At 41.3% G+C, this 25,662-nt stretch overlaps 1 protein-coding gene across 1 annotated transcript in view; it reads right to left on the reverse strand.

The window, feature by feature from the left end:
* GLRA3 (glycine receptor alpha 3) overlaps positions 1–25,662 on the reverse strand; it is a 99,421-nt gene that overhangs the window by 52,640 nt on the left and 21,119 nt on the right. Inside the window, 1 exon segment of the mRNA XM_019534346.1 lies at positions 5,546–5,769. Within this exon segment, the coding sequence (XP_019389891.1) occupies positions 5,546–5,769 (224 nt within the window).

Here is a 25,662-nt window from a genome sequence, read left to right on the forward strand (position 1 = left end):
TCAGTAGTAATTGAAAATGATGCAATGTATTGTTAAGAAACAGTTGGGAATATGATTGAAATTCACCTTTTTTGGACTTCTTTTAAGAATCCTGTTTAATATGATGCCAAAAAATACCAGAAGTCAAAATTAATTGGAAGCTTATAGAAAACATTATTTTTACAGCAATATTATCTAACTCAATGGGGATTTTAAAGAAATGTACTAACAAAATACAGTTTTACATTACTCTGTTTTACACAGACATTTGAAATTTGAAATACTTTACAATTTACAAAGACCCTCTCCCCAATAGGAATTACATTACAAATGTTAGCTGAAATTCACACTAGCAAAGTAATGTTACCATTATTTCCCTGAAATAATATGCTTAAATTGCCAACATGAAGGTCTTAAAAATGTTGCTTTAAGTTTTCATGTTGAAGAAATATGTTTGGTTTAAATTGTGTTTTGTATTTTGTGCTTGCTATAACATTTCTTGTTACAGACACAAAAGCATTTATTTTATTTTTACATTTTAAAAAATGCCATGATTCTTCCTTAGGGTGATACTTATTAGAGATTTAAGAAAGGAAGAGCTGTACAGAAAAAGAAAATAGTCTTGTTTTCAGAGTGCTTTCTGTAAATCACAGCATGATGATAACATGGGTGTGTGTGCACACCATGCCAGTATAAGCAGTTTCTCTAATTGCAGGAACATTAAGTCGTAGAGAGCATACCTTGATTATTCCTTGTGCAATAACCTTTTGGCTACTGAATCAGGTCCTACACAAACTATGGCAAGAAGAGGAACCAGTGCTCAATGGATGTGAGATACAGCATTTAGATTCAATTCCCCACTCTGCCTGAGGAGATTTGAACCTGTATCTCTTATATGGGTAGAAGGATATGCTGGGGTGGAAATTAAAGTATTCATTAGGCCAGAATGAGAAGATTGAGGAATATGAGGAAACAAGACTTTATTATACCTTAGTGGGTAGGAAACTCAGCAGGTAGCAGAGATGTCTGGTTCTACTTCTCACTACAACAAGTATTTTAGTACTTTTTTAAATTAAATATTCCTTGGAATAGGAACTGGAGCTGGGTCATTCATTTCTTGTGCACACTGTTCATATACAATTATGATTTCCCTCCCTTTGGTATTGTTTTATTCAAGAAAACTCAACACTTGAGGCTTTTTCAGCATTTCCATGCCCCCAACTGCACAGCTATGATTGCACAGTCATTTAATACTTGCTGTGCAGTCCCAGCAGTAGGGGCATTTCTGACCCTACTGTGCAGTAGCATCAGCATCACAGTCCATGCCTGCTAATGCTACATCACCATAGCTTGTCGCTACGGCAACATAGCCTCTCAGTGGGTACTGTAGATGTACCCACTGTATCTATACTCATCAAAAGAAAAACTGGCTCAGTTTCATTTGAATGCTCAGCTACATATTGATGATGCAATTTTGTGACTTTCATAGCCTGGCTCTGCTATTCCTCCAGAATATTTGAAATTCAGTTATGGGAGAATAAGCATAACTGAACTGGTACAAGAAGGACTGTATGACCTAACTTAGTTTCATTTGAGTACAATTCTAACTTGCTTCCATAACTTTAATACAATAGTTTGTTGAATGCATGTTAACCTATGTAAACTACTCCATTAGGCCAGTGACACCCAAACTTCAGGCCCTTCAGGCTGGATAAGTGGCAGAAGGTCAGTCTGTGCACTGGATTCTTTGGGGGTTTGGACCACAGAAGCAATCCTGCATGCAGGACCAAGCCTGAATGGCAGCCCAGCCCCACATCTCAGATCTGACTGTGCACCAGCCTGACTCTGTATGTCCTGATTTTGCTGTGTGCTGATCTGCTTCACCCCACAGGACCATGTTATCCAGCCTGCAGGGCTCCCTGCAATCTGGAAATTTGGCAGCAGGGGAGCAGCAATTAATGCTGCTATTGCTCTCTCTCACCAAATTTCTGGACCTATTGGGAACCCTGTAAGCCAGATGACAGGGTTCTGCAGACTAGACCTGGCCCACCGGCTAGAGATTGAGCACTCCTGCACTAACCAAATTCCACTGAAGTCAATAGAAAAATATCCTATGACTTCAGCAGGACTAGTATTTGGTCCTTATAGCCAAGTATTATCCTTGCTGATCCCTGTTCTATGTGTTTGAAGGGAATGTTACAAGAGGAGAACAGGGCAGATTAGTGGTAGCATCTGAACTGATTCCAGGAACCATCCTGTCAGTGCATGTAAATGTAAGTCAGAGATGATGGGGACAATTCATTCAGCATTGTTTCTAACTGTTCTCTTGGAGGGGAGGAGGGGGCAGGGTGTTCTGTTGCTGTCCTAACATAATTAGGAACTGGAACATGAAGTGATCCTGGAAAAATCAACCAAAATTCCCATGTGCCTAATCCTGACAAGTTTCTTCCTGGTTGCCCTGGGAGGAGGGAGCAATGGGACTTGCTTAGAACTTTTCCTTTGCTGCTTAAACAAGCCTATTATTTTTTGTTCATTCTTGCAGTTCATCAGTTTATATGTACCTGGCTTCTCTCCATCAGAGCCAAATGTCCCATGTAATTCAATTCCCTATAAGCATGCAAGATGAAATACTGAATCAGAGATGCGCTTTGTATGTCTTCTTTATTATAGTATTTATAACAGCTTTCTCAAAATTGCAGTTTTGTAGGCCTAGCTTGATAAATTAATGTAAAAATATAACCCTGTTTCATATGTCAGCGTGTATTTAAAAAATTGTCAAGTGGACTGGATTTTTTGTCCAGATAGTGAAAATACCATAAACTGTACCAAAAACTATAATTTAAAGGAGAGTCAACCTCCATAACTTCTTTGAAATGCTTTATCATTAACTTCTACATTGGCAACACATAGGGGTGCATGCGGGTGCATGTGCACCCCCTGAGATTGGCCGTGCACCCCCTGGAAGTGCCAGCCGTGAAACTAGAAGTGCTGGCAGAAGCATTTGCCAGTTTTGCTGCTGGTGGTTCCAGGCTTGGAGGAACCCTATCCCCCACCCCAGTTGGAAATCAGCAACTGGGGGTGCCCCCCCAGACTCGGGAGGCACCAGTCGCCCATGAACTTCTCTTCTTAATTTGTGAAATACTTCAGTTCCAGCTAGTAATGCCTGGGAACTGTTAGAGATAAGACCAATGACATGTACCTTGTTCCTCTGAAGCCTACTTTTCAAACAGTACAAAGCACTTCTTTCCTAGAACTCAGCGTTTATGAGAATATTGGCTGCTGCAATAGTGTTAGAGGATACATGGGAAGGACAGATGAAAGAAGCAAGAGTAACGTGCTTATTACAATAACTTGATTTTGTCATTATGTTTAATGCATTAGGTATTTCCAGATTATCAAAGATTTACAATATATAAAAGTTAGTATCTTTATCTCCTGGTACTTCCTCCTATGAGCAACATGTGAGCCACTCTGGGCATGTCTGTACAAGATACTCTACTGCACAGCAGATTAACCTACTGTGCAGTAAAACACCACTATGTAACTGTGTTCAGTAGCTACTGCACAGTAAAATAGGTTAATGGGTGGTTTTCTACTACCAGGTAGCACACAGGTAGACAGCTGACTGGGACTAAATTGTTCCCAGTCAGCCTAGGAGATAGGGGGTGAGAGAACTGTCCCTTCCCCCGGGCAGCCTCCTGCTTCCTAACCCCCCTGCTCCAAATGACTGATCAGAGCTGGAGCTAGGATGGGGTGTGCGAAGTCAAGCCTGTGACTCATCAGTCCCTGCTTGCATGACTGGGGCCCGTCTCCATGGAGACCCTGGCCACTGCCCTGTGATAGCACAAGACTGGGGTTGCCATGGAGACCAGCCCCAGCAGCTAGTAAGGAAGGTGATTGCTTCAGAGCTGCTGGGATCTTGTGGTGAGGGCAGCTTGGTCCAGGGCCTGGGCAGATCCGCAATCTGTCACCTGCATGCTTTGGGCAGGGGTGTGCAGGCAGCAGATTGCAGCTCTGCCTCAGCTGCTTACAGTGGTGACAGTGTGGTCCTGAGCCAGAGCAGAGCCACAATCTGCTGCCTGCACGCCCCTGCCTGAAGCATGCAGGCAGCAGATCACGGCTCTACCCTGGCCCCAGACCAAGCTGCCCCCTGCCACAAGATCCCAGTGGCTCTGGAGCAGCCCCCTGTCCTACTCTGCCACATGGCCTGCTATGACAGCTGGGGCCAATCTCCATGGCAACCCTAGGCTTATGCTATGCCAGTGGAACTGGGGTCTCCATGGAGACCAGCTCCAGCCATGGGGACTGGAGCTGCTGGGAAATGGAGTCTGGCTGCTGGTTGGATCTGCCATTTTGCCCACCCCTAGGCTAGGCTATCATCCCCTGCCCTGGTGGCTGCCTGCTGTTGGGCCCCTCCTCCAATCGTGGAGTGCACATGTTGACACGGTCCCAGGGTAAGCTTACTGCACAGTATTTTATGTGTAGATAGCACATATAGACACACCTGTGTAAATTTGGCAGACCACAATTTAACCCTAAGCACGTGCATTGCTGGTCCAAACCCCTTCCTGTTCCCAATCCACTGCTCTGCTTTCTGGTTCCCTGTGCTACCTACTCAATTACTGTTTTGCTTTCTGCTTCTTGCCCTATCTGCTGTGCTGCCTGTCCCTTCTGTGATCTTTCATGTGCCATGCTCAGAGGCTGCCTGTGCCACTTCTGGCACCCATGCTGCAGTTTGGCCACCCCTGTTCTGTGGCAGACTGTTATGATGTATTACACCTGTTTGTATTTAAGAGCAGCTACAACATATCATTTATGTACAGCAGGGACAACCTGGCATTTTTATAAGCTTAAGCCTGATATACCCTTTACTATCTGGTAGGCTTTGAAGAGGAGTGGCCATCTAGTCTTTACATACATGTGAGGGTACAGCGTAGAACCCCGGCTGGAACTTCAGAAGAGTGGTTCTGATAATGGTTAGTTTAAAAGCAGCATGGGTAAGGTTTATCTGTGAGGAGTCCCAAGAGATGAGGCAGGACTGACTGTTGGGCTTAGTTATAGGGTAAATTTTTGTTAGGGTAGGATTATATTAACAACTTAATTCCTGCTCTCCTGACCCCTTGTGTACAGGTCTCCTGATCATTTGTGGGTGTGGGTTGAATTAAGGGTTAAACTTGAAAAGACTCATGGACATTATCAAACAATACTGCTTATGAGATTTGGGTTTCATTCCTAGTTCTGCAAAAACCTTCCAGTATGCTGTAGACAAGTTATATAATTCTTTGTCTCAATTTCCCACCTTTAAGATAGGGCTTACAATGCTTCTTTTCTCTCACACTAAGTATAAGCATATATTATGCATAGGATAAAATGTCCTGATTACTTTTGCGTTAAGTAGTTGCTATGGTAATACTAATACTAATAATAATTAATAATGATGATAACCTTAAGCAATTAAAGTGCACTTTTACTTGTAGTTCTACATGAGTAACAACTGCAGGTTCCAAGTTTTCATGTCTCTTATAAGCACATTAAAAACCTTTAAAAATATTAATTAGAGACTTACCTGATAGAATAAAGAACATTTCCATTTTTGAAAATTCGTAATAACTTGTTGTCTGTTGTAACTTCATGAAAGTTGGCACCTTTTTCATTAGCAAAGAACAAATCAGGTTTCCAAATCGAATCCAACATTGAGGGATCTAAGTCCAAGGAGTCGTCTGGATATTCACTATATGCAAGACGTGGATCATTCCAGCTCTGTCGGAGAAAGATGTTCACTCTGTAGTCCTAAAGGAAAGACAGAATAGGAAAAGTTTTATCAGGGAAGGAAAGAGGTTTTGGTTTTTTTGTTTTATTTTCCTGCGTAGCTTGAGATAACAAAAGAACCACTTAGTGTAATGCCATCATATTACCTGAAAAGAAATGCAAAACTCTAGAACTCTTGGTTTAGAGATTTTATTAGACCAACTAAGAAATCACAAAAGAACATTTTGCAATTTCTTAGTTGATCTAATAAAAGGTATCATCTCTGAACCAAGAGTTCTAGAGTTTTGCATTTCTTTTTGTCTTAGGCCAAAACAGCTACCAAATACATCCCTGATCATATTGCCTGTTCTTATTTGTAACTGATTAGTAATGATACAATAGGTAGTAGTAAAAACCCATTTCAGGGAAAATCATAACTAGGGCTCTATGAAGACAATGTTATTCTTTAGATACTCAGTGCACCCTCACTATAAGGAACTCCCATGGGGTTGGAAGACAAAGTCCTCAAAAGAGGATGTTTGTTGTAAAAAGTTTAGTCAACTTGCTGCACCATAATAATGGGGAAAAAAATCCTTCTGCTGGGATTGTTAAAAGTGTGTGTCCATGTGTGTATACATACACTTTTAACAACCCCAACAGAGAGATTTTTTTTTCATTATTATATATATGTAAGATTATTATTATATAGAAGATAAGCATAAGAACCATGGAAGCTTTGGTTTTTTGTGCTATTTTATCTTCCAGTTCTAACACAAGGAGTGGGAGAGCAACATACATATATATGCAGGGTTGTTATAATGGTTGTACTATATTTCAGAGAGAAAACTGGAACTTTACCTCTATCATGTTGCTCTCCCACTCCTTGTGTTAAAACTGGAAGATAAAACAGCACAAAAAACTAAGTTTCCATGGTTCTTATGTTTATCTTTTGCGATTTGCAGTAGTCCCCACCTTCCTATCTTCAGATTAAATAGATTCTGTTCCTGAGGAAAAGGGCTCTGATTCAAAGCTGAAATACAGTTTAGTGGTGATGGCACAAGTAACTGGGAGACCCTGGGAAAATCTCCTGCTTTGCCATGGGTTTCCTATATGACTTTGAGAAGATGTAGGTCAATTTTCTCAAGTAATTTTACTCACAGTCCTCAAGCTAGAAACATGTATAAAAACCAAAAATAAGATCTCATCATGTAACACCAAGAACTAGGCCTTCGGACCATAGTACCTATGCCTTAATCCAACATTGGCTATAAAAATTGTTTTCTCCATTAAAGACAATGCTGTCAGTCACCCATTGATGATAGTACTATAACAACTCTTGCTCATAGCTTTCCCAAGAATAAAATGAGAAAAGGATTATACATTTGACTTGACTTCCATTCCATCACTTTACAATAACATTGACAGAATTAACAATTTAAAAGTGTAAAATGTTGTTTCTGCCTCTTCTTTACAAAACTACGTTTTTTTTCTTTGGTTCTGGGATGGACCAGGCTCCACTAAAAATGAGACTATTGTCCAAAACATAGTTTAAATAAGCAAGAAAGCTCTGGTTATTGGCTTGTAAAGATGTAAAAGCAGGAGATTTGAGCAAAGTAATGTGACTTCATTGTAGTATATTTTTGTGTCTTTGACTAAGAAAAGAAGGAAAAATAACTTTAAAAAAGGAATTAATCTAAAGAATAAAGGAATTCACCAGCTACTCAATTTTATTATTAGATCATTTAAATGGCAAAAATATTGTAGGCTTATATTTGTTTAAATCATTAAGACAGTTTGGCATAGGTTCAGTTTTGAAGAGTTTTATAGCATCTGCACATCTGTTCAAATTCCTGCGTTATTTATATTAAATTATTGTAAGTAAAGAAGTTCTTTGGAGTGTTACATAACAGAATATTGTTACTACTGGGAACATTTGTACTACTCAGTGGGTGTCTCTGCATGAGACGATAACTGCGCAGTAACCTAATAAGACTGTACAGTAGCATGCTGAGCAAAACCTATGCTAATATGCTATTGTGCAGTATTATTAGGCTACTGTGCGGTTAGTATCACTACCAAGCTGTGCACTGGCACTACTGCATAATAGCACCAGTTACTGAGCACTGATTTAGTACTTGGTCATGCAAGTGCTAAACTTACTACGCAGTAACTATGGTACATCAGTCAAAGTATAGACGTACCCAGTATGATTAAGGTTGGTCAAATTTCACTGACAGTGTAAAACATTTATTCCCTAATACCCACTCCTTATCAAAAGGTTCAATAATTGCTGCTGTGAGATACTGTTCAGGAGTTTGACTACGCAAGAAGAAAAGAACTGGTTGAGCCTCATGAACTGTGCAAGAAATTAGATTTAATTTTTTTCCAGTACAAATATATACCTGTGACATTGCATTTGGGTAGACACACAAAGTAAATTTTCACTACAACTATATTGTGAGGGCCTACATATTTTAACTGACCATGCTATCATTCAAAAATTGCTCACTGAATGAGTTGGAGAATAGAGCTCAAACATATTTGCAGCATGTGTGAAGAAGCCTTTTGTGACAAAATCAAACCATATTTACACAAATGACCACCTGTCATTGAGTGAAAGGTCGGAGCAGTATAGCTTCTTCCTTTATTTCCATGGTATTTCTAATTCAAGGGAAGTGTTCAGCAATGATAAAAGTGAGAGAAAAGAGTGACAGAATCCCACTCTTTTTTTTCTGGCCAGTGTACAATTCTTCAGAGTAAAGGGAGTTTTCTGATAGTGTGTCTGGGAGTATTGCTTTTCCCGCAGAAAAAAAAGAAGGTAGAGTGGAATCATGGTCATGACTTGTACACCTTCAGGGTGTGGCCACAATAGCTGTGGTTTCCCTGAACCAAAATTCAAGGCCAGTGGCCTACCCTATGTGTTCATGTAGGGAAGTAAAATAATGAATTGGTTATAGACTACAGTCCAGTATGCTAAATGTCAATTTTCTCAGAAGCTCTCCTAAATCTGTTGATTTCATAGATTTCATAGACATTAGGGCTGGAAGGGACCTCGAGAATTCATCGAGTCCAGCCCCCTGCCCAAAGGGCAGGAAGTCAGCTGGGGTCATAGGATATCAGCAAGATAAGCATCCAATTTGCTCTTGAAGGTGTTTAATGTAGGTGCTTGAACTACCTCCAATGGCAGGCTATTCCAGACCTTGGGTGCTTGGACAGTAAAGAAATTCTTCCTTATGTCCAGCCTGAAATGGTCTTGCAGTAGTTTATAACCGTTCGACCTCGTCATCCCTTGGGGTACTCTGGTGAACAAGTGTTCTCCCAGAAACTGCTGGTCACCCCTGATAAACTTATAGGTGTCAGTTTAACTTGTTTTTAGCCTTTAACATGAACATAAACTATCTCAATTGCACTGCAAGAACATTCAGTTACCTCCTCTGAAATACTAAAAATAAAGCTGCCACTCTTTTTCAGATATCAAAAGATGTACAAGAAATGATACTTTCAGCTACGGCTACATGAAGGACAAATGAGTGCTCATTGTTCTCAGCTTATAATTACACAGTGTGAGCATAAGGCTTAAAATGCTTTAAACAAGTAGAGTTGTTTTATGCAAACACAGAGAACAGAATTAAACTGCCAGCATTGATTTGTTTTCCTTTAAGAGGATTACTAAATAACACGTTTCTGTAGCTCCTAATTTCCATAACTGATAAAGTACACAAAACTTCTGTCCCGTTATTCCCACATAGGGGTAAATCCTGTTACATTTCCACCACATAAATAACTTGGAACTGGGGTGGTGGGTTTGTGATTCGGTTAGGACTTAACCCCTACATTGCCAAGGTCATTGCAGAAACATTACTGGGACTAAGTACAGACAGCCAAAAAGCCCAAGAATGAATCAGTTCAATCTTTGCAAGTTAGTTTAAACTGCTTAGATTGAACTGATAAGCAAGTGAACAGACATTTACTTTTGATTCTAGAAATGCAGACACATGCCTGCAGTGGCTCAGGTCAGCTGCTGGGGGACTCTAGAGCATGTCTACGTGCTCGGATGAAGCAGACAGCTTGGGTAAACCTTAACCTGCCCACCCTGGGTGGGGGGAGAATGGGGGAAGGGGGTTGCAGGGGAAGTGCAAAGCATCTTGGGAAGTTGGGGGTTGTAAGTTAACTTGAATCTGGAGGGGATCTGGGACAGAAATTCAATAAACCTATTTAACCTAAATCAGTTAAGTCTGATACTACATCCACTCAAGTTTGTCTTAAATTTGGTCATTTTGAAAGTGGCTTATGTTCACTGAGCTTCTATTGTGCTGCAGATTTGGGCTGTCTTATGATCACTTATGCCAGTTTATGTGTAATTTCTGTTCCTAGCCTGGAAGTTCCTTGTTAATGCAGCCTTTTCCCTTAGACATGGGTGAATCTAGGACAGGGGTGTTATGCCCCCTTTGGCTGTGTTGAACATGAGCAGTGAAGAGATCTCATTGTAAACTGTCACACAGTCAAAGGGATTCACTAGCACATCAGCATAGCTCCTACTGGGAGGTTCACATGTGCTGTGATTCTATGAGTTTGCTGGTGAAGAGTCTGTCCAGAGTCCCTGCTTTCAGCTCCAGTGCACTCCTGCTCTTCGCTCCATGAAAGCAGAAGCAGATCTTCACTGCCACTGCTGCTTGTCTCCTCCTTTCCCCAGCTGCTGAATTCAGAGGCAATGGGGAAAGGGAGGGGAAGACCAGACAGCAGCAGGCTCTGGAGATGTCCAAAAGCAGGGGCTCTAGGCAGACCCCATTCTGGTGAGCAGGAGCTCCTAATCTCACCACCTCACCTCCGTTGTAGGTGGGCTCACTGGAGATACAGCTCACAACCAAACAAGGAAAGTGGGGTGGGATGTGCTGTCTAAGTTATGACAAACCTGAGACAATCTATATGAATGTATTATTACATGTTGTATGAACAATTGCAAGTAGGAAAATGTACCATGCTCAAACCTTTCTAAAGTCTTTCTGCTTCTGATCCATTATGCTGATGTATCCAATGATACATTTTCACAGTATGCCAAAATGTTGACTGTCTCACTGGAACTTGTGCCCAGATCCTCAGTGGAATTTAGATGCCATTGAAATCATGGGAAGTTAGGCATCTAAATAAGTGTTAGGTTTCTCAGTATTCTGAGGATTTAGGCTTTGGCATTTTATAATTATTTCCACATCCAATAGTGTGCTTAGTTTTTAATTACCCTTTGAAAAATGCAGGTATACATGAGGCACACTATTTTCTCTTGATTAATAGGTTGTTCTAACTACAACTCTAATTTACTGAACAGGCATATTTTCAGGAGTATGTCTATTTGCATCTTTTCAAAGAATGCAGCAGATAATTTAATACTGACCATATGTTATCATGAAATGAAAAATGATTTTTAGATGTGTATTTTGCTCCTCTCTTGAATTTTCCTTATAATGAGAATCATTGTCCAATTGTTCCAGCATGATTATATTTCCTACTTTAGTAGGTAACAGCGATGATCTCAAATACAGGAGACATAGCCTGCTCCTTTCTTTCTGGCTTTCACATCGTAGATTAATTGGCTGTATTAACAAACCTACATCCTGTATCACCTTCCTCCCATGCCAGGGTTTCACTCAGGAAGGCAGTTGCTTTCACAGCCTACACAAACATCAAATTAGTAGGGAAATGAGGAAACTGTGATTTGGCTCCTCCCCACTTAGTTCAGAAAACCCAGCACTTTTCTCTTATGTATGGCAAGGAAGTTTAAAGTGCCATCTAAGGCCAACTTTTAAATGCCTGTAATTTACTCCAAAGACAAAACAAGGACTATCGTCAAGCAGACTTAAGTCAATAAGATATTTTTTGCCCTTTTACAACTAAAAGTCCTCCAGCTTCCAAAAACTGTTCTGATTTACAGTTCTGGATATTCATATGTTTTGCTTTCGTACATGGCAGCTGTAGAACAGTTTCATAAACTGATGTTAGCATGCCTCAGTCCTCAGTCATGAGGAGTATCGACACTTCCTTTGTGTAATGATAACACAGGCAATTAGTTCTTTCTTCATGACCATACAGTTCTGGGCCCTTCTCCTGAGTGTGCCAATTAGTGCAAAGGACAATGATGAATCTGGAATGTGGGAACTGGAATTGCCACCCATCAGCCTAAAGGCACAAGGTGTAATGCAGGAACCAGAGGGTCTGCAGGGAGGAGTGGGGGAGCTGGTAGGTTCCAGAGAGTTGGGGGAGGGTTGGCAAGTCTGTGGGAGAGAGGAGTTGTCTGTCTAGGGGTGAGGAAGTCAGCAGGCATACGATGTTCAGTAGTTCCAGCTAACTTATGCCTGATCTAACTTAGTTCACGTCCTCAGATGAACTAAGTCAGAACAGGCCAGTCATGGGGTTTTTTTTGCCCGATCTAACCCCCTGAATGTCTGTACAGATCAGCACTTAGACTGACCTAAATCTGGTTAGATTGATCTAAGTGTAACGCCTGCATGGTCCCTTAGTTTACACAGGTGTGGAACATATGATAGGAGCAGTATCCAGCTGGCACACTGGAGGCCGTGCTGCTGTGTTACCATTGTTCTCCTCCCAAGCCGCTCAGCAGGGTGAACGCCCAATAGCAATTTCTTATCCCATTTCTTCCTGATATATTATACAATCTCTATTATCTTATTTATAAAATAGATAAATGGGTAACTGCCCACTGTAATGCTGGAGGTTTGAATGCATTGTTACCTAGTGGGCAGTTATCAGTCTGCCATTTTGGATCCCATGTGTTTTCTAGTTTTAGGTATAAGCATTATCCAGATACTTTTTCAGAGTCTGGCTTCATAGGGTAAGTCTATACTACAGGGCTCCTGAAAGTAACTCCAAAAAACGCCCAGTGGGCACTTCCCAGTGCCAGTTTCAAGCACATCAGACTCTGAGATCTCAAGAATGGTGCCTCTGCCAACAATATCCAAGGGCACTGAACCCTCAAGTATTTTCTTGAATAAGGTCTTTGCAGGGGTTTCAGCTAAAATTTATCATGGTTTATATCAAAATAAATTATACTTTGTAAAATGGATTTTCCATAATGCTTTAACTTGCTATTACCAGTGATATTTTCAGTGTCATGCGCTTCTCATATTGAAATGCCACAGTGAGTAAATAATATTTTGTTTAAATTAAAATCCAACAAATCTAAATTCCTGCTTAGTATCTGGATGACGATATTAACTGGATTTTTAATGGTATTTGAAACTAGACCTGGCAGAATGTTAGAAGATAATTCATTTGTTTGCATGTAAATTTGATCATCTGGTTCAAGTGATAGCATCCCTAAAGCATGGGAGCAGGTGATCTGCAAGTGTACAATGAAAGCTACATTTTGGAAATGTGCCTTTATACATTTATCCCTGCAAAGCTGGCAGGATCCCAAATGCCATAACAGTTTAATTTCACATGGAATATCCTCACTACAAAGAACTGCTCTAAGCTTATACCACTGAACAGAAATAGTATAACTGCATTTTGACAGGGACAAGCATCTTATTCAACATAATAATGACCTTTTAGTCCACATATTTATAGTATTACTGTCAGATCTATTACTATCACAATAATGTCAAATTTAAAGTACTGATTTTAATTCATCGTATTACTATTGATAGCAATTAGTTATATTGTACTTGTTAGATACAAGTGTTGCTCTAAATGTCTTAATATATGCTCCCTAATATAATCCTTAATATATGCTACATTAAATTCCTATACTGATGATAGTTAAAATAAATGCATTTATGTTTCTGCAGGCCTAAAACATTAAGATTTGAAATGTTATTTATGATCAGAATCTAAAAAAATTGCTGGGAGGATTACTGGGATAAGGTTTAGGATGGAATTTCTGGTCATAGAAAAGGTGATGCAGGTCAAAATAGCCCTGTGCTGCTAAATTGGATAGGCAAATGGTTTGAATCCTCCTGTTAATCTTATTTGGAACAGGACTTAAACCTAGTTTTTCATGTTATAGTCATGTAAGAGGATGCTGTAGTTGTGATTGTCCAGACATGACCAGAGACCCAAAGAAGAATGTCTTGCATTTGATAGCTTGCCTAACTTTATCCCAACTACATAGTTGGTCCAATAAAAGATATCACACTTAGAAATCCTTACCTGTTTTTCTACATCTTTTGTGACCACTGTGTAATTCTTCATCTGATCTCTCACTATGTTTTTAATGATAAGTGGTAAAAGTTCTTGATTTGTTCTGAACCAAATGGTAAAATTGTTAAAGTATCTGCGAAACTGTCCTTTTTTTTTGACCAGCTGTACTCTCAAGTTGAGGAAGTTTTGGTGGCATGTTGTTCTCAATTTCAGGGCCCTTGGCTCAGCTGGTTTCAATTCCTCTATTGCATGCAGGAGTTTTTGCGCTGCAATAATTGCTTGCTGGAGTTGCTGCTAGTGGGGTAAGGTTTCAGAGCAGGTATATAGGACAGCTGCTTCCCATCATCTTTGCATGGAAGCAATGTCTTCCCTTGCACTGCTCCTGCTCGATTTCATCAAGGAAGTTAACTAAGGTAGGAGCCAAGTGACAGCATTTATGTAGGGCAGACCTCTTCCCTGCCATAAATTGAACAGTTCTGTTCTGAAGGTTGGGGAGAGGAGAGCTGGAAGTGAGGCTACTTGAGCCAGCAAGAGGGATGGAAGGAAGCTGTTTAGGAGTTTAGGTGGAAGGCTAAGACTAGGACTCTCAGTGTTTAGTTGGACCAATTTCTGGGGAAATTATGATTCCTATAATAAAAGATGTAATGGGGGCTGTGTTATCAGAGAAGAAAAGCAGAACTGGAGGCAGCTACTGAAGAATGGCTTGGAGAAGGCGGTCGCAGGTAATTTTAATCAAGGAATAGAAAAAGAAACAAAAGAAGTCTCACTTCAATTATAAGTTCTTAAGAAATTAGCTCAGATTGTATTCTATAGTGATATTTTAGAGACAAACTTTGCCCATTATTAAAAAGTGATATTTGTTTAGAAGCCAGTGACCCAATGCATAAGTTAACTGTCATACTGATTCGCATACTGTTAACTGTTGGTGAAATCATAGGGTAAAACACAACTTTCTTCACAGTTTTTGTTGCTGGTATTTATTATGAGCAAAGCCAACAATGCAGGAATCTTGTGCCACAGATTCCTTCTTTTCCATCACCTATACTTATGTGATGGCTTGGGAAACCTGTCTCTGTAAAGCCTGTGGTCTCTCTGCCTCATTATGTCTGGAAATGTATTGGCTCAGTCACTTCCTGGCAGGAACCATATAAGTTGCTATGGAGATTTTTCTGGAAATCACCAGTGTTGGAAAATCAAAGATGTAAGATTGTATGATAGATCCCTACTTATCCCTACTAAAGATGGCAACTGAGTAATAAAAAGTGTTGTGTTTTTTGGGGTTTTTTTTTTTGCAAACTGGATACAAGGTGGACAGTAACCAAACAATGATTTACGTGATGAGGGATCTTGTTCACCTAACAAGATCTTCAAGACTCCTCAGGAGGGCCACATGAGCAAAAAGACCATAAACTTATAAGACTAAGTCTGCTCGTGGTAGGTCTCTTAAGGAGCATAACAGGAAGGCAAGCTTAACTGAGAGAACAAAATGATTTTCGGGCCTGGGGATGAAGGGGTGTGGGGCATGGGTGACTGGTGCCTCCTGAGACTGGGGCGGGGGCACAGTCTGTGTGTGGCGGCATCAGCAACCTCCCACAGCCGGCAGTGGGTGGAGGGCAAGTGGCAACCTCCCGCAGAAGCCAACAATAGCAACCCATCTCGGGGGGGGGCACATGCCCCCCCCGTACCTCCTCTACCAGATGCCTATGTGGGAGGGGGGGAGGAAAGATTAAAAGCCTACTATTAATGACTTATTAGCATTATATCTAACTAATTTTGATATCACCATCTGAATGAGCAGGTGACCATTCACAGCTTGGTTGACTACCTTTAGATCAAGGCTTGAACTTTGGCTTCTGGGGCTGCAATTAAATATTTTAACTGCTTTGTCACCATATCCTGGAACCCGAAATATCTGTCTGAAATTCAAAAGTTCCCTTGGGATTATGCTAGGGCATTTGGGATGCCTGTCACTTTCAGAGGTCAGGCAGTCTGTGAAGCCGCTGGCAGGTGTGAGTCACAGCTAATTGGGAGTCAGCTGACTGAGGGAGCCAGCAGGTGAGACTAAGCCCAATGGGGAGAGTTACCTGACTCAAGAGGAGGCCTGGCCTTAGAGCACGCATAAGCCCAGACCCTGAGAGAAGTTGGCAGTAATATCTTGGAGCCTGCTGAGCGAATACCACCTCAGCAGGATGGCTACAGCTTCAGAAGATCAACCTGGAAGATAATACCAAAAGCCATCTGGAGGTTTGGGGATGAACTAAGGGGAGGAGGAGCTTCTTAGGGACCCAGGGTGGGGTCAAGAGCCCAGATTGAGGGGCTGACTGTGGGACTAGAAGCCCCAGAGGTGGCAGCTAAGTGAAGTCAACAGAAATAAGGATGCCATATGTGAGACATGGGGCATGGTGTAAGGGTGGAACAGAGCCATGCAACTAGGTAGTAACCATAGTAACCATTTTGAGAGAACAATTTGGGAAGCACCTGGTCATCCTCCCTCATATCAAAGAAAAACATCATGGTGTGGTGGGTGATTGCCCAGAAAGTGAGGGATTCAGGGACTCCAGAGTCTTCACTGCCACCCTGGGAGAGGTACCCTGCCACAGGGATGTTTAAGACTTGAGAAGGAAGGATTTCCCACTCAATGTGCTTCAAATATTGACAGTGTTGTCATCTTCTCAAGCGTACCTGAAGAGCTTTTGAAGTTATACTATTCATACTCTTTGCATCTTTTGATTACCTTTGTACAACTGTCATCTAAAAACTTGCTTCTCTTTCTTCAAAATATTACCTGTTCTCCTGGAACTTCAATATTCTTCTGATCTTCTAAGTTTGATATCCTTTGTTCAAATAGGGTATCACCATAGCCTACTTGCCAGACCTTGCCTGTAGTTTTTGCTTTGGCTCAGATCCTATTCCGCCTCTACAAGATGTCTAAATATTTGATGTCACTGTAACCAGAAGTATGTGTTTTGCCTCAGGAGTGTTATTCCACACAGGGAGGTGCATAATGGTGGAACGGCCACATTGCCCATTTCCCATGGAAGTACATGGGCTAGAAAGACCTGCTGAAACTTCCTTTTAAAGATTCTTACTGGACATCCAAGAGTACAGTTTTCCATGGGCAAAGAAGAGCAAGTAAAAACTTTGCCATTTGATCTGGTTAGGTGAGGAGTCTTTTTGGAGAAAGATACACTTTTATCCCAAAGCTATTTTATGCATCAGTAGTCATTGCTTAGGGGTCCAGCTTCAGCAAGAAGGATAGAGGGATGCCCTGAGCCTGGTGGTTAGGATCCTATCTTAAGAAGCAGGTTCAAATGTAAGAGGGCTAGAACCCAGGTATTCCACTTCCCAGGCTCTAATAAGGGCTATAGCGAAAAGACTGTTTGGTGCTATTGCTTTTTCTCATCTAAAGAACTGGGAACTTATACAGAATTCATGTGCTTACCACAGGGAATTGAATCACAGGAGAGTTTAGGGGGAGTTAGCTGCTTCTGTGTGTGTGCAGTGAGCCAAGTTTACTCATCCAAGGATCTTTCCAGGCCAAGATGGAGGCACAGCTGAGTGGTTTAGCAGTTTTGGGCTCTTTCCAAGAACCTTCATCACTTTCAACATTGTGGGATCTTTTGCACAAATTTGATCTGGCAAAAAGGTCACAAACTCCAAGATGTGGTCAGTTGATTCTTATTGTGTCTTATTGATGTTTTTTGGCATTAATGATCCTTGTATGTGTTGGATGCAGTTTTCACTGCCTGACCTGAGAGAGAGCACTTGGACACTGGCCTTTACCAGAGAGCATTTCAGAGTATAACTTCTCTTCATAACATGCTTGTAACGTAAGAGTGATGTAGGTGCAATGATCCAGAAATTATACAAGAGGCAAAGATTTCTTACGGTGATATCTTTTATTGAATTTAACTACATTTTGCCTTAACCACTTGCTCAGATAATCTCAGTGGAGCTTTGAAATCAAATGACAGGTTTCTTCTCAGATTCCAATTAGCAAATTCTTAATGCTCTTAATTATATGATCTGTGATTGAAATGATACAAGCAGACCGAGTTTATGAGAGATCTTTACTCCATTACAGTTCCAACTTAAACTGTCAATATATATTTTTTTTACAGACAGTTCGCTCTTTCCTTTCCAGGGCCTGCCTGGATCGTCTTTCTTTAATTATTATTTTTTACATATTTAGACACAAACATGTTCTCATAACCATAAACAAAACCACTACTAATGAGTCCATTTCACTGAAAAGGCTTGTATTTTGTTTCTGAAAAATATTGAGTTTACTGAGATGTAGGAGTTCATTGTTCAGTATATGTTAGAGTGGGGTGGTCCTTTGATGGTCCTTTTTACTGTGCAAAAACATCTTGAAAACACTTGCTGTTTTATTACAATTTGGGAGGGAGGGAGGTAGTTATCTGTGTTAAGTCTGAAGTCAAGCAGAAGGCAGGGTAGATATAAACAGATTATAATTAATAACAGTTAATCTTCAGCCAAGGGGACCACTACAATTTTCCTTTTTGAAGTGGTGGTAACATTTTACCTCTGGCTCCTAGGGTTAACCCCATCCAGCATATCAATAACAAAAATGTGCTGAAACTTCCAGAAAATGACAAATGTCATACTATTCTAAATACACCCCATGCATGAATTTGCATTAAACCCGGGAATTTTCAGGTTTGATAGCGGACAAAGCTGGGAAAAATTAAATCCCAGTGGATATCCAGGTATCTGTGGGAGTTAATGCTTTAGAGACGCTCTCTGCTCCTCCCATAACATTCTACTTCTTGGAGCATGTAAAGAGTACAACTATATTACAAGAGGTCCCTTGTAGTAACAGGCCCTTCTGGAAAGCAAAAATGTCTTATAAGCCTCAAGCAGGGCATATCATGATCATCCTACTTGCAGTATTTCTAACCAGTTTCTCTTTCAAATGTTCTGCCATAGATAAGAAAGGACTACTACTTTTGTTCTTTACTGATGTCCTAGCTCCAAGCACAGAACTCTTATTAGTTTGGCTGTTATTTCATTGGATTATGGGCCATAGTCTGATATCCTTAGCCACGTGGGATAGTATTTGGCTCTGTGAGCAGTTTTACTGGAGTCAGTATCAACTTATTCCACAAATATGTCTACTTGTGGAATAAAGGCATCACAATCTGGCCTGGTGGCATGATTATTTTGTTGCCTCTCCTGGACATAAGTAATTTCAGAATTTTTTTCAAGCACGTATTTAGCTTGACAACAAGAGTCACACTATTAGCAAGTCCTTGTTCATCACTTCTTTGCTCTATTACAGTAAGGTTAGTAGCAAATTTGTGGATATAGGGTGTGTCTACACAAGATGCTATGCACCATAGCATCCACTAGCAAAAACCATGAGGCCACTGCTACATCACCATAACTACACACTCCTTCGTTATAGCATGTTGCTACGGCAATATAGCCACCAAAATAACAGTGCAGCCAGTACAGTGCAATATGGGCTGTTAGTGTGCCATTTTTTAGTACTTCCAAAAAGAAGTACTAAATGACAGTGCAGTAACAAAGGTGCTGTATGGCCATGTGTAGTTGTGCCCATACAACAGTTCATTCAGTGAAAACATTTACAATAAACTCCTTAGTCTCACTATTAACCGTAACTCATTAACCTATAAGAGATTCAGGAGGACATCTGAAGAGAAACTATCTGTGACTTAAATTGATCACAGACTACTTAACTTTAATTGGCCTGCCAAATCTGTCTCGGAGTAACAAGATGTGACAGATGTCAAACATCCTTAAGGACGTGCTTCTCTATGCTGATTATCCTTAGGGCATTTATTATGAGAAGACTGGTTGCAGGAAAATGGTCCTGTCTACACATAAGATTATTTATGATTAACTTCATATGACATTCCTGTTCTGGAATCAGAGTCATTAAGGTAGATTGATCTCAAAAGAAACAAGGCACTCTCATTCTAGAATTGAAGGTTCCATACATGGAGTTATTTGGGAATAGCTTCTTCAATCAAATTTGCATCCTGCCTTAATCATAAACAACTTTCAAACCTACACAAGCCTTATGATATATAGACCAACATTAAAATATATTGTGCACCTTCCATTTCAAGGCTAGAGGTGTTTATGTGGTCATTCACCTTCCATATCTAACTGATAGGATTGTTCATATCGTTGTATTATGTGTAGGTGTGATCTTAGCATTTTCATCCTCTGTTCATAATCATTATCTATTTATTTTTGGTTTAGTAACAGAGTTGTATTAGGGTGTTACACTGGACAGTTTCAATTAGCATATATAGTGGAAAAACTGGATTTTGGCTCAGAGTTGTATAATATGAATAATCCATGATGTGGATCTGACCCTTATTGATAACCCAATTCCCTTAAACTGACTTAATTAGAAGAATTAGGCTAGTTCTGCATGTGTGTGAGGAGCTGTTTGGGGTTTTGAGGTAGTTTGGGTGTGTTTTTTTGGGTTTGTTTTCTTTTAAATGCCACTTATAAAGTAAGGGATCACATCCTGCCAACTCCTAATAAATAGAAATTTGAATAATTAAAATTTATGTGTACATCTTCATACTGTTAATCACCTTCAGTACTTGTGAATCTAAGGCTTTCTTGATGCTGCCAAGACCTTACAGAGTATAAATGAAGCTTTTTTTTATGTGGTTCCTTCATAAAAGTTCAATGGATTGGGCAAAAACTTAGCAACTACAGATAATGCCATTTTGTGGGGATGTACATTATTTTGTTCTCCCCGTTTGTTCAGCCTGTATAGTGTAGGTTTACTGAAAAGGATACAGAGGAACTATAGGCTTTTCCAAAAAATTAATGACACCTAGCTTTGAAACCTGTGCAAAGTGGCTAGTATTTGCTTCAGATTTGGATTGGGCCAATTTGGGGGACAGTGATTCAAATTACTGTCCAGAATTGATTCAGCCTAATCTGATTTGGAGATTCAGATGCTGCCAATCTCTGAATCACACAGGCCCTGTCTCCTGCCTGCTCTCAATGGCTGCCCTGCCCGTCACAACTCCTGGCTCTTTGGAAAAAAAAGCCTGCACTTACCAGCTGCTGCCATGTTGAGGGTGGCGATCCCTACTGTCCCATGCTGCGTGGGGGGGCTCTTCCATGAGACCCACAACCCCTGCCCACTCTCTCAGCTCCCCCATGGCTGCCCCACCCACTCAAGCTTCTGGCCCTTAAAAAACCCCCCAAAAAGGCTTACTGGCTCCTGCCTGGTGGTGGGGTGTGATCCCTGCTGCCTCCCACTGCCCTACACTGCATGGGGGGCTCTGCCAGAAGCCCTGAGGTGACTGCAGCTGTTGGTGCAGAGTTCGAGGTTTATTTGTTTTTGTTTTTTGCCTTTTTTTTTTTTTTTAAAGGGCCAGGCAGGGCAGCCATGGGGGTGGTAGAAGAGTGGACAGGGGTTGGGGGACTCATGGCAGAGCCCCCATGCAGCATGGGGCAGTGGGAGGTAGTGGGGATTGCCCCTACACCTGGCAGCAGCTGGTGAGTGGGGGCTTTTATTTAAAGAGTCCCTGCAGCCCTCACTTTCTGGGCGATCACCCCTCACCCACCACTCCATGATGTTTTTCTTTGATATGAGGGAGGATGACTAGGGGCTTCCCAAATTGCTCTCTCAAAATGTTCACTGTGGTCACTGTTGTTGCTGGGGCTGGGCAGGGGTCCCCCCCATGTTCTTCTCCCCACTCCTCCCTTGCCCCCTGCTTACCAGCACGGAGTCCAGGTCCAGGTCCCTGCTGCAGTGAGCAGGGACTGCCTGGATTGCCAAAGCTCTCTGAATCTTTTCCAAATCAATTCAAAGAGCTTCAAATCAGTTCAGACCTTTTAATTGGTCCCCTAATTTGATTTGGATTTGGAGATTTGATTGCCGAATCTCCTCTGAGTTGAATCCGTACCCAAAGCTTTGCATAGCCCTACTATCTTTCTGTTTGTATTTCACCCTGATTAGATTAAAAGAAAAGGAATTATTGACAGGGTCTTTTTGAGGAACTCCTGACTTCAGAATCTGCATCCTTCTGACTCTTTTCTGTTGGTTATTTGTGGCTATAGGATATTTAGGAGTACACTTTTATTACAATATGAACATAACTGCTTCCATTATTAATGGAAAACGTGGTTCAAACTCCCACTGCATTATGCATATTCCAACATAGTCAAGTTAATTGAGCTAAAACTCAACCTCTTAGGTGGCTTTTAATTTAAAAAGAGAAAGAAAGATAGAAAAGTGTTTCTATGACAATTACGTAAACATACATCATGAACTTTTTAGACTTGGTTCTCTGACATTTCTTAGTATAAAAAAGATAATGCTGCTGTAGTGAGTAAGGAGTAGTCATTTAAAAAGACACTTGTTCTCTCATCTGAAGGTATTTGTGGATAAGCAGAAAGTTGAGCCTTCCTGAACTGATCAATGTTCAGATGATCTTGTGGAGCTCATGTGGAGTGATTTTTGGTTTGTTTGTTTGTTTGTTTTTGTGTGTTTGTTTTGTTTTTAAGCTATCATTTAATGTGGCTAGCACTAACAATATGCTGGTTTCATTGAGCACTTGTGCACAGTAATCCAAGTGCTGTATATCAAAGAAGTTATGTAATTTTTGAAGCATCCTCAGTTTTATCTACTAGAGGGAAATGTAATCCAACTAGATGAAAAAATAATTTAGGGATTCCACACTACCTGTTCCTGCAGACTTTCCTTCTGTTACCAGCTAAATAGTATACGTTCTAATTTTTTTATTTTTTTTTTGTAAAAATGAAAAGACTTTCTCCCTAACGGAAAGGGTCTTTTCATTTTTACTTTTTTACTTTTACTTGATACTTTTTACTTTTACTTTTACAATTACGTAAACATACATAATGAACTTTTTAGACTTGAGGCACTTTTCCTTAGACTCAAAGCACCCCTTCATGACTTCTGTGAATTCAGCAGTCCTAAAAGGCATTGTTTTATCTGTGCAATCCAACTAAAAAGCAATCCAAGTCATGTTGCTAAAACCCTGCTTAAATTTAAGCTTTCAAAAGAGAATACAGCAAGCAAAGAGAAAATTGAGATCCCACACAGCATTTCCATTTGGTAGTAATGCAGGGCATAAATCTTCAGCCTGAACTAATCCTATTGTGCCAATAAATCAGCTTTCATATGTTCCTATAAAATTACATTTTTGAAAATCTGTCAACTCACGGCTCAAACAGTTTAAAGATAATCTATTTTTGTAAGCATGGGAATAAACAGGAATCACTTGCAAACCTACAAAGATGTTCAAAAGTGTAGGATTTTATGGGTGAAAAAAGTAAAAATACCAAAAAACAACCCTCCCAGCATACGTGTACACATGTTTGAATCCATTCTGTGATTTACCAATTAATTGTTTTGTTTTTTTTAATTGCCTTTTGATGCAATGTCTTCATTATAGGGAGAAAAGGGTTATCGTATCATTCCTCACAATTGTTTTAAATTAAGGAGCTACCATATTTAGCTGATTCTAAGCAGTGAGGGGTAGTGAGTGGCTGGATGCAGAGCCCCCACTCCACCCAGCTCCACATCGCCGCTGCTCTGCCCTGCTCCACAGGGCCCTGCAAAGTGCCCTGGTCATCCTCACAGCCTGTGTGCTTGTAACATCCCTGAGGCCCAGAGCAGCTGTTCCATGAGGTCTGGGCAGAGGACACATGGCACTGGGAGTTCCAGCTGTGGCTGCAGCAACAGTGAAGTCCCACCCCAACTCGGGCCCCAAGTGAGCTACGCCTCCACCAGCAGAGGCCCGAGCACTGGTCATGAGAGGCACTGGCCAACCACCTGCTCCTGAATTTCCCACTGTAGGCCACCTGGATGGCCAGCCCTGGAACCCAGCCCCTCCACACACCCCCAGAACCACACTCACTGCAGGCAGTTCTCAGAAAAGCACTTTATTCCCCTCGACAAATACAGATCCTGAGAAGAGGCTTATCTGGGCAGTTTTAGTTTCATTAGTGTGACCCCAATACAGTGCAAGATTTTAGAATGAATAATGAATTTTGCAGGAAAGAATAATGTCATTGAGATAAATAGAACGTAGGATAAAATGCAACATGGATTTACAAAAAGTGATTCTTCTCAAAATAATGTAATAGCATGCTTTGATGAAAGAAGTGATTTTTCTAGACAAAGGAAATATAATAGATCTCATGGAACCAGACTTAAGTAAAGCCTCTGATATGGTGCTACATGGGAAATCATTACCATAGTTAAGAGACAAATGATGGTCACCAAGTGCATAAAGTTTAAAGTGGGTCAAGAACTGGCCCAGAACAACATGTTTGGCTGAAAGAATAAACAGAAACTGTGGAAGATTACCAGTGAAATTCTTCAAGTATTGCTCTTGAGGCCAATCTTATTTAAAATTTTCCATTAATGATGTTGGCACAAAAAGGAAATTTTGAAATGAAATTTGCCATTGAGACAAAGTCTGGGAGGCTTTGTCAACATAGAGAAAGATACATACCATATTAAAAGAACTGGTTGATCTTCAGGACTGGAGTTATAAAACCAGGATAAAATTCAAGAGTACAAAGTTTAAGGCCATGGACTTAAGGACTGGCAAATAACTAGAAATTATGTTAAACTAGTTGTTCATCAGGATGTCTTGGGTAATACTTTTATTTCCAGTGCAGACTGAGAAACATAAGTGCCATTGTACAAGGCTCACATTGCAGCAGGCACTGATGAGACTTCAGCTGACATTTCATGTATATTTCTGGTTAACCATATTTAAGTGCAATGAATTGAAGCTGGAGAAAGTGCAGAGAAACTTTGCTGATCCAGGAAATGGACTTCCATCATGAGACACTTTACTTCATAGTAGCATAGTTTACTGCACAGTGTGTGTGTGTCTACACATGCCCACGCTTACTGTGAAGTAACTGACACTAATCACGAGTAAATTTGCTACCTGCAAATACAGGTAGCAAATTTACTTGCAATTGTACAGAAACACATGTAGATGCCAACTGGGGTCAGCCCCACCACTGGGGGGCTGGCCTGAGGCTAGACCCAGGGCTCCAGGCTGGGAGCCTCTCCTGCCCCAGGGCTGGGCTGCCTCTATGGCAACCTCTGCCTCAGGTCTTTAAAAGCTTGCAGGCATCTTGACCCCTGAGGCACACATTCAGGGATCTGAGGCCACTCTAGACCCCTGTGTGCCCCTGGACAGGCCACAGGCTATCTGTGCCAGCCTGTCTACACTCCAGCACCACTGCCTGGCACTGCAGAGCCGCACAGCTGCCAGACCACTCTTTCCAGGCTTGGAGGGTGCTGCAGGCTCCTGTCAGGCCTGCCAGGCTCCAGGACCTGCTTCAGGCAGCCTTTGGCTATCAGGGCCATCTCCGACTGCCTGCAGCCCAGCCCCAGCAGCAGCCTGTCCAAAGCCTGCAGGTGCTGTGGGGCATTGCCTCAGCCTTGCAGCTCCCAATCTCATGCCATGCCCCTGTACTCGGGCAGTCGCTGTGCATGAGGGAACCAGAAGGGTCCAGACAGCCATGGGCCAGTCAGTGGTCAGTGTGTTGGGGAAGCAGAGTCAGTATGTTGGCCAGCAGGAACCCGGGCTGCTGGTCATCGCTGCCAGGAGCGGTAGCTGGAGCAGCCATTTCATAGACATTAGGGCTGGAAGGGACCTCGGAATATCATCAAGTCCAGCCCCCTGCCCAAAGGGCAGGAAGTCAGCTGGGGTCATAGGATCCCAGCAAGATAAGCATCCAATTTGCTCTTGAAAGTGTTCAATG

This window comes from Crocodylus porosus, unplaced genomic scaffold (genome assembly GCF_001723895.1).
Source record: "Crocodylus porosus isolate Cpor-Errol unplaced genomic scaffold, CroPor_comp1, whole genome shotgun sequence".
NCBI lineage: Eukaryota > Metazoa > Chordata > Crocodylia > Crocodylidae > Crocodylus > Crocodylus porosus.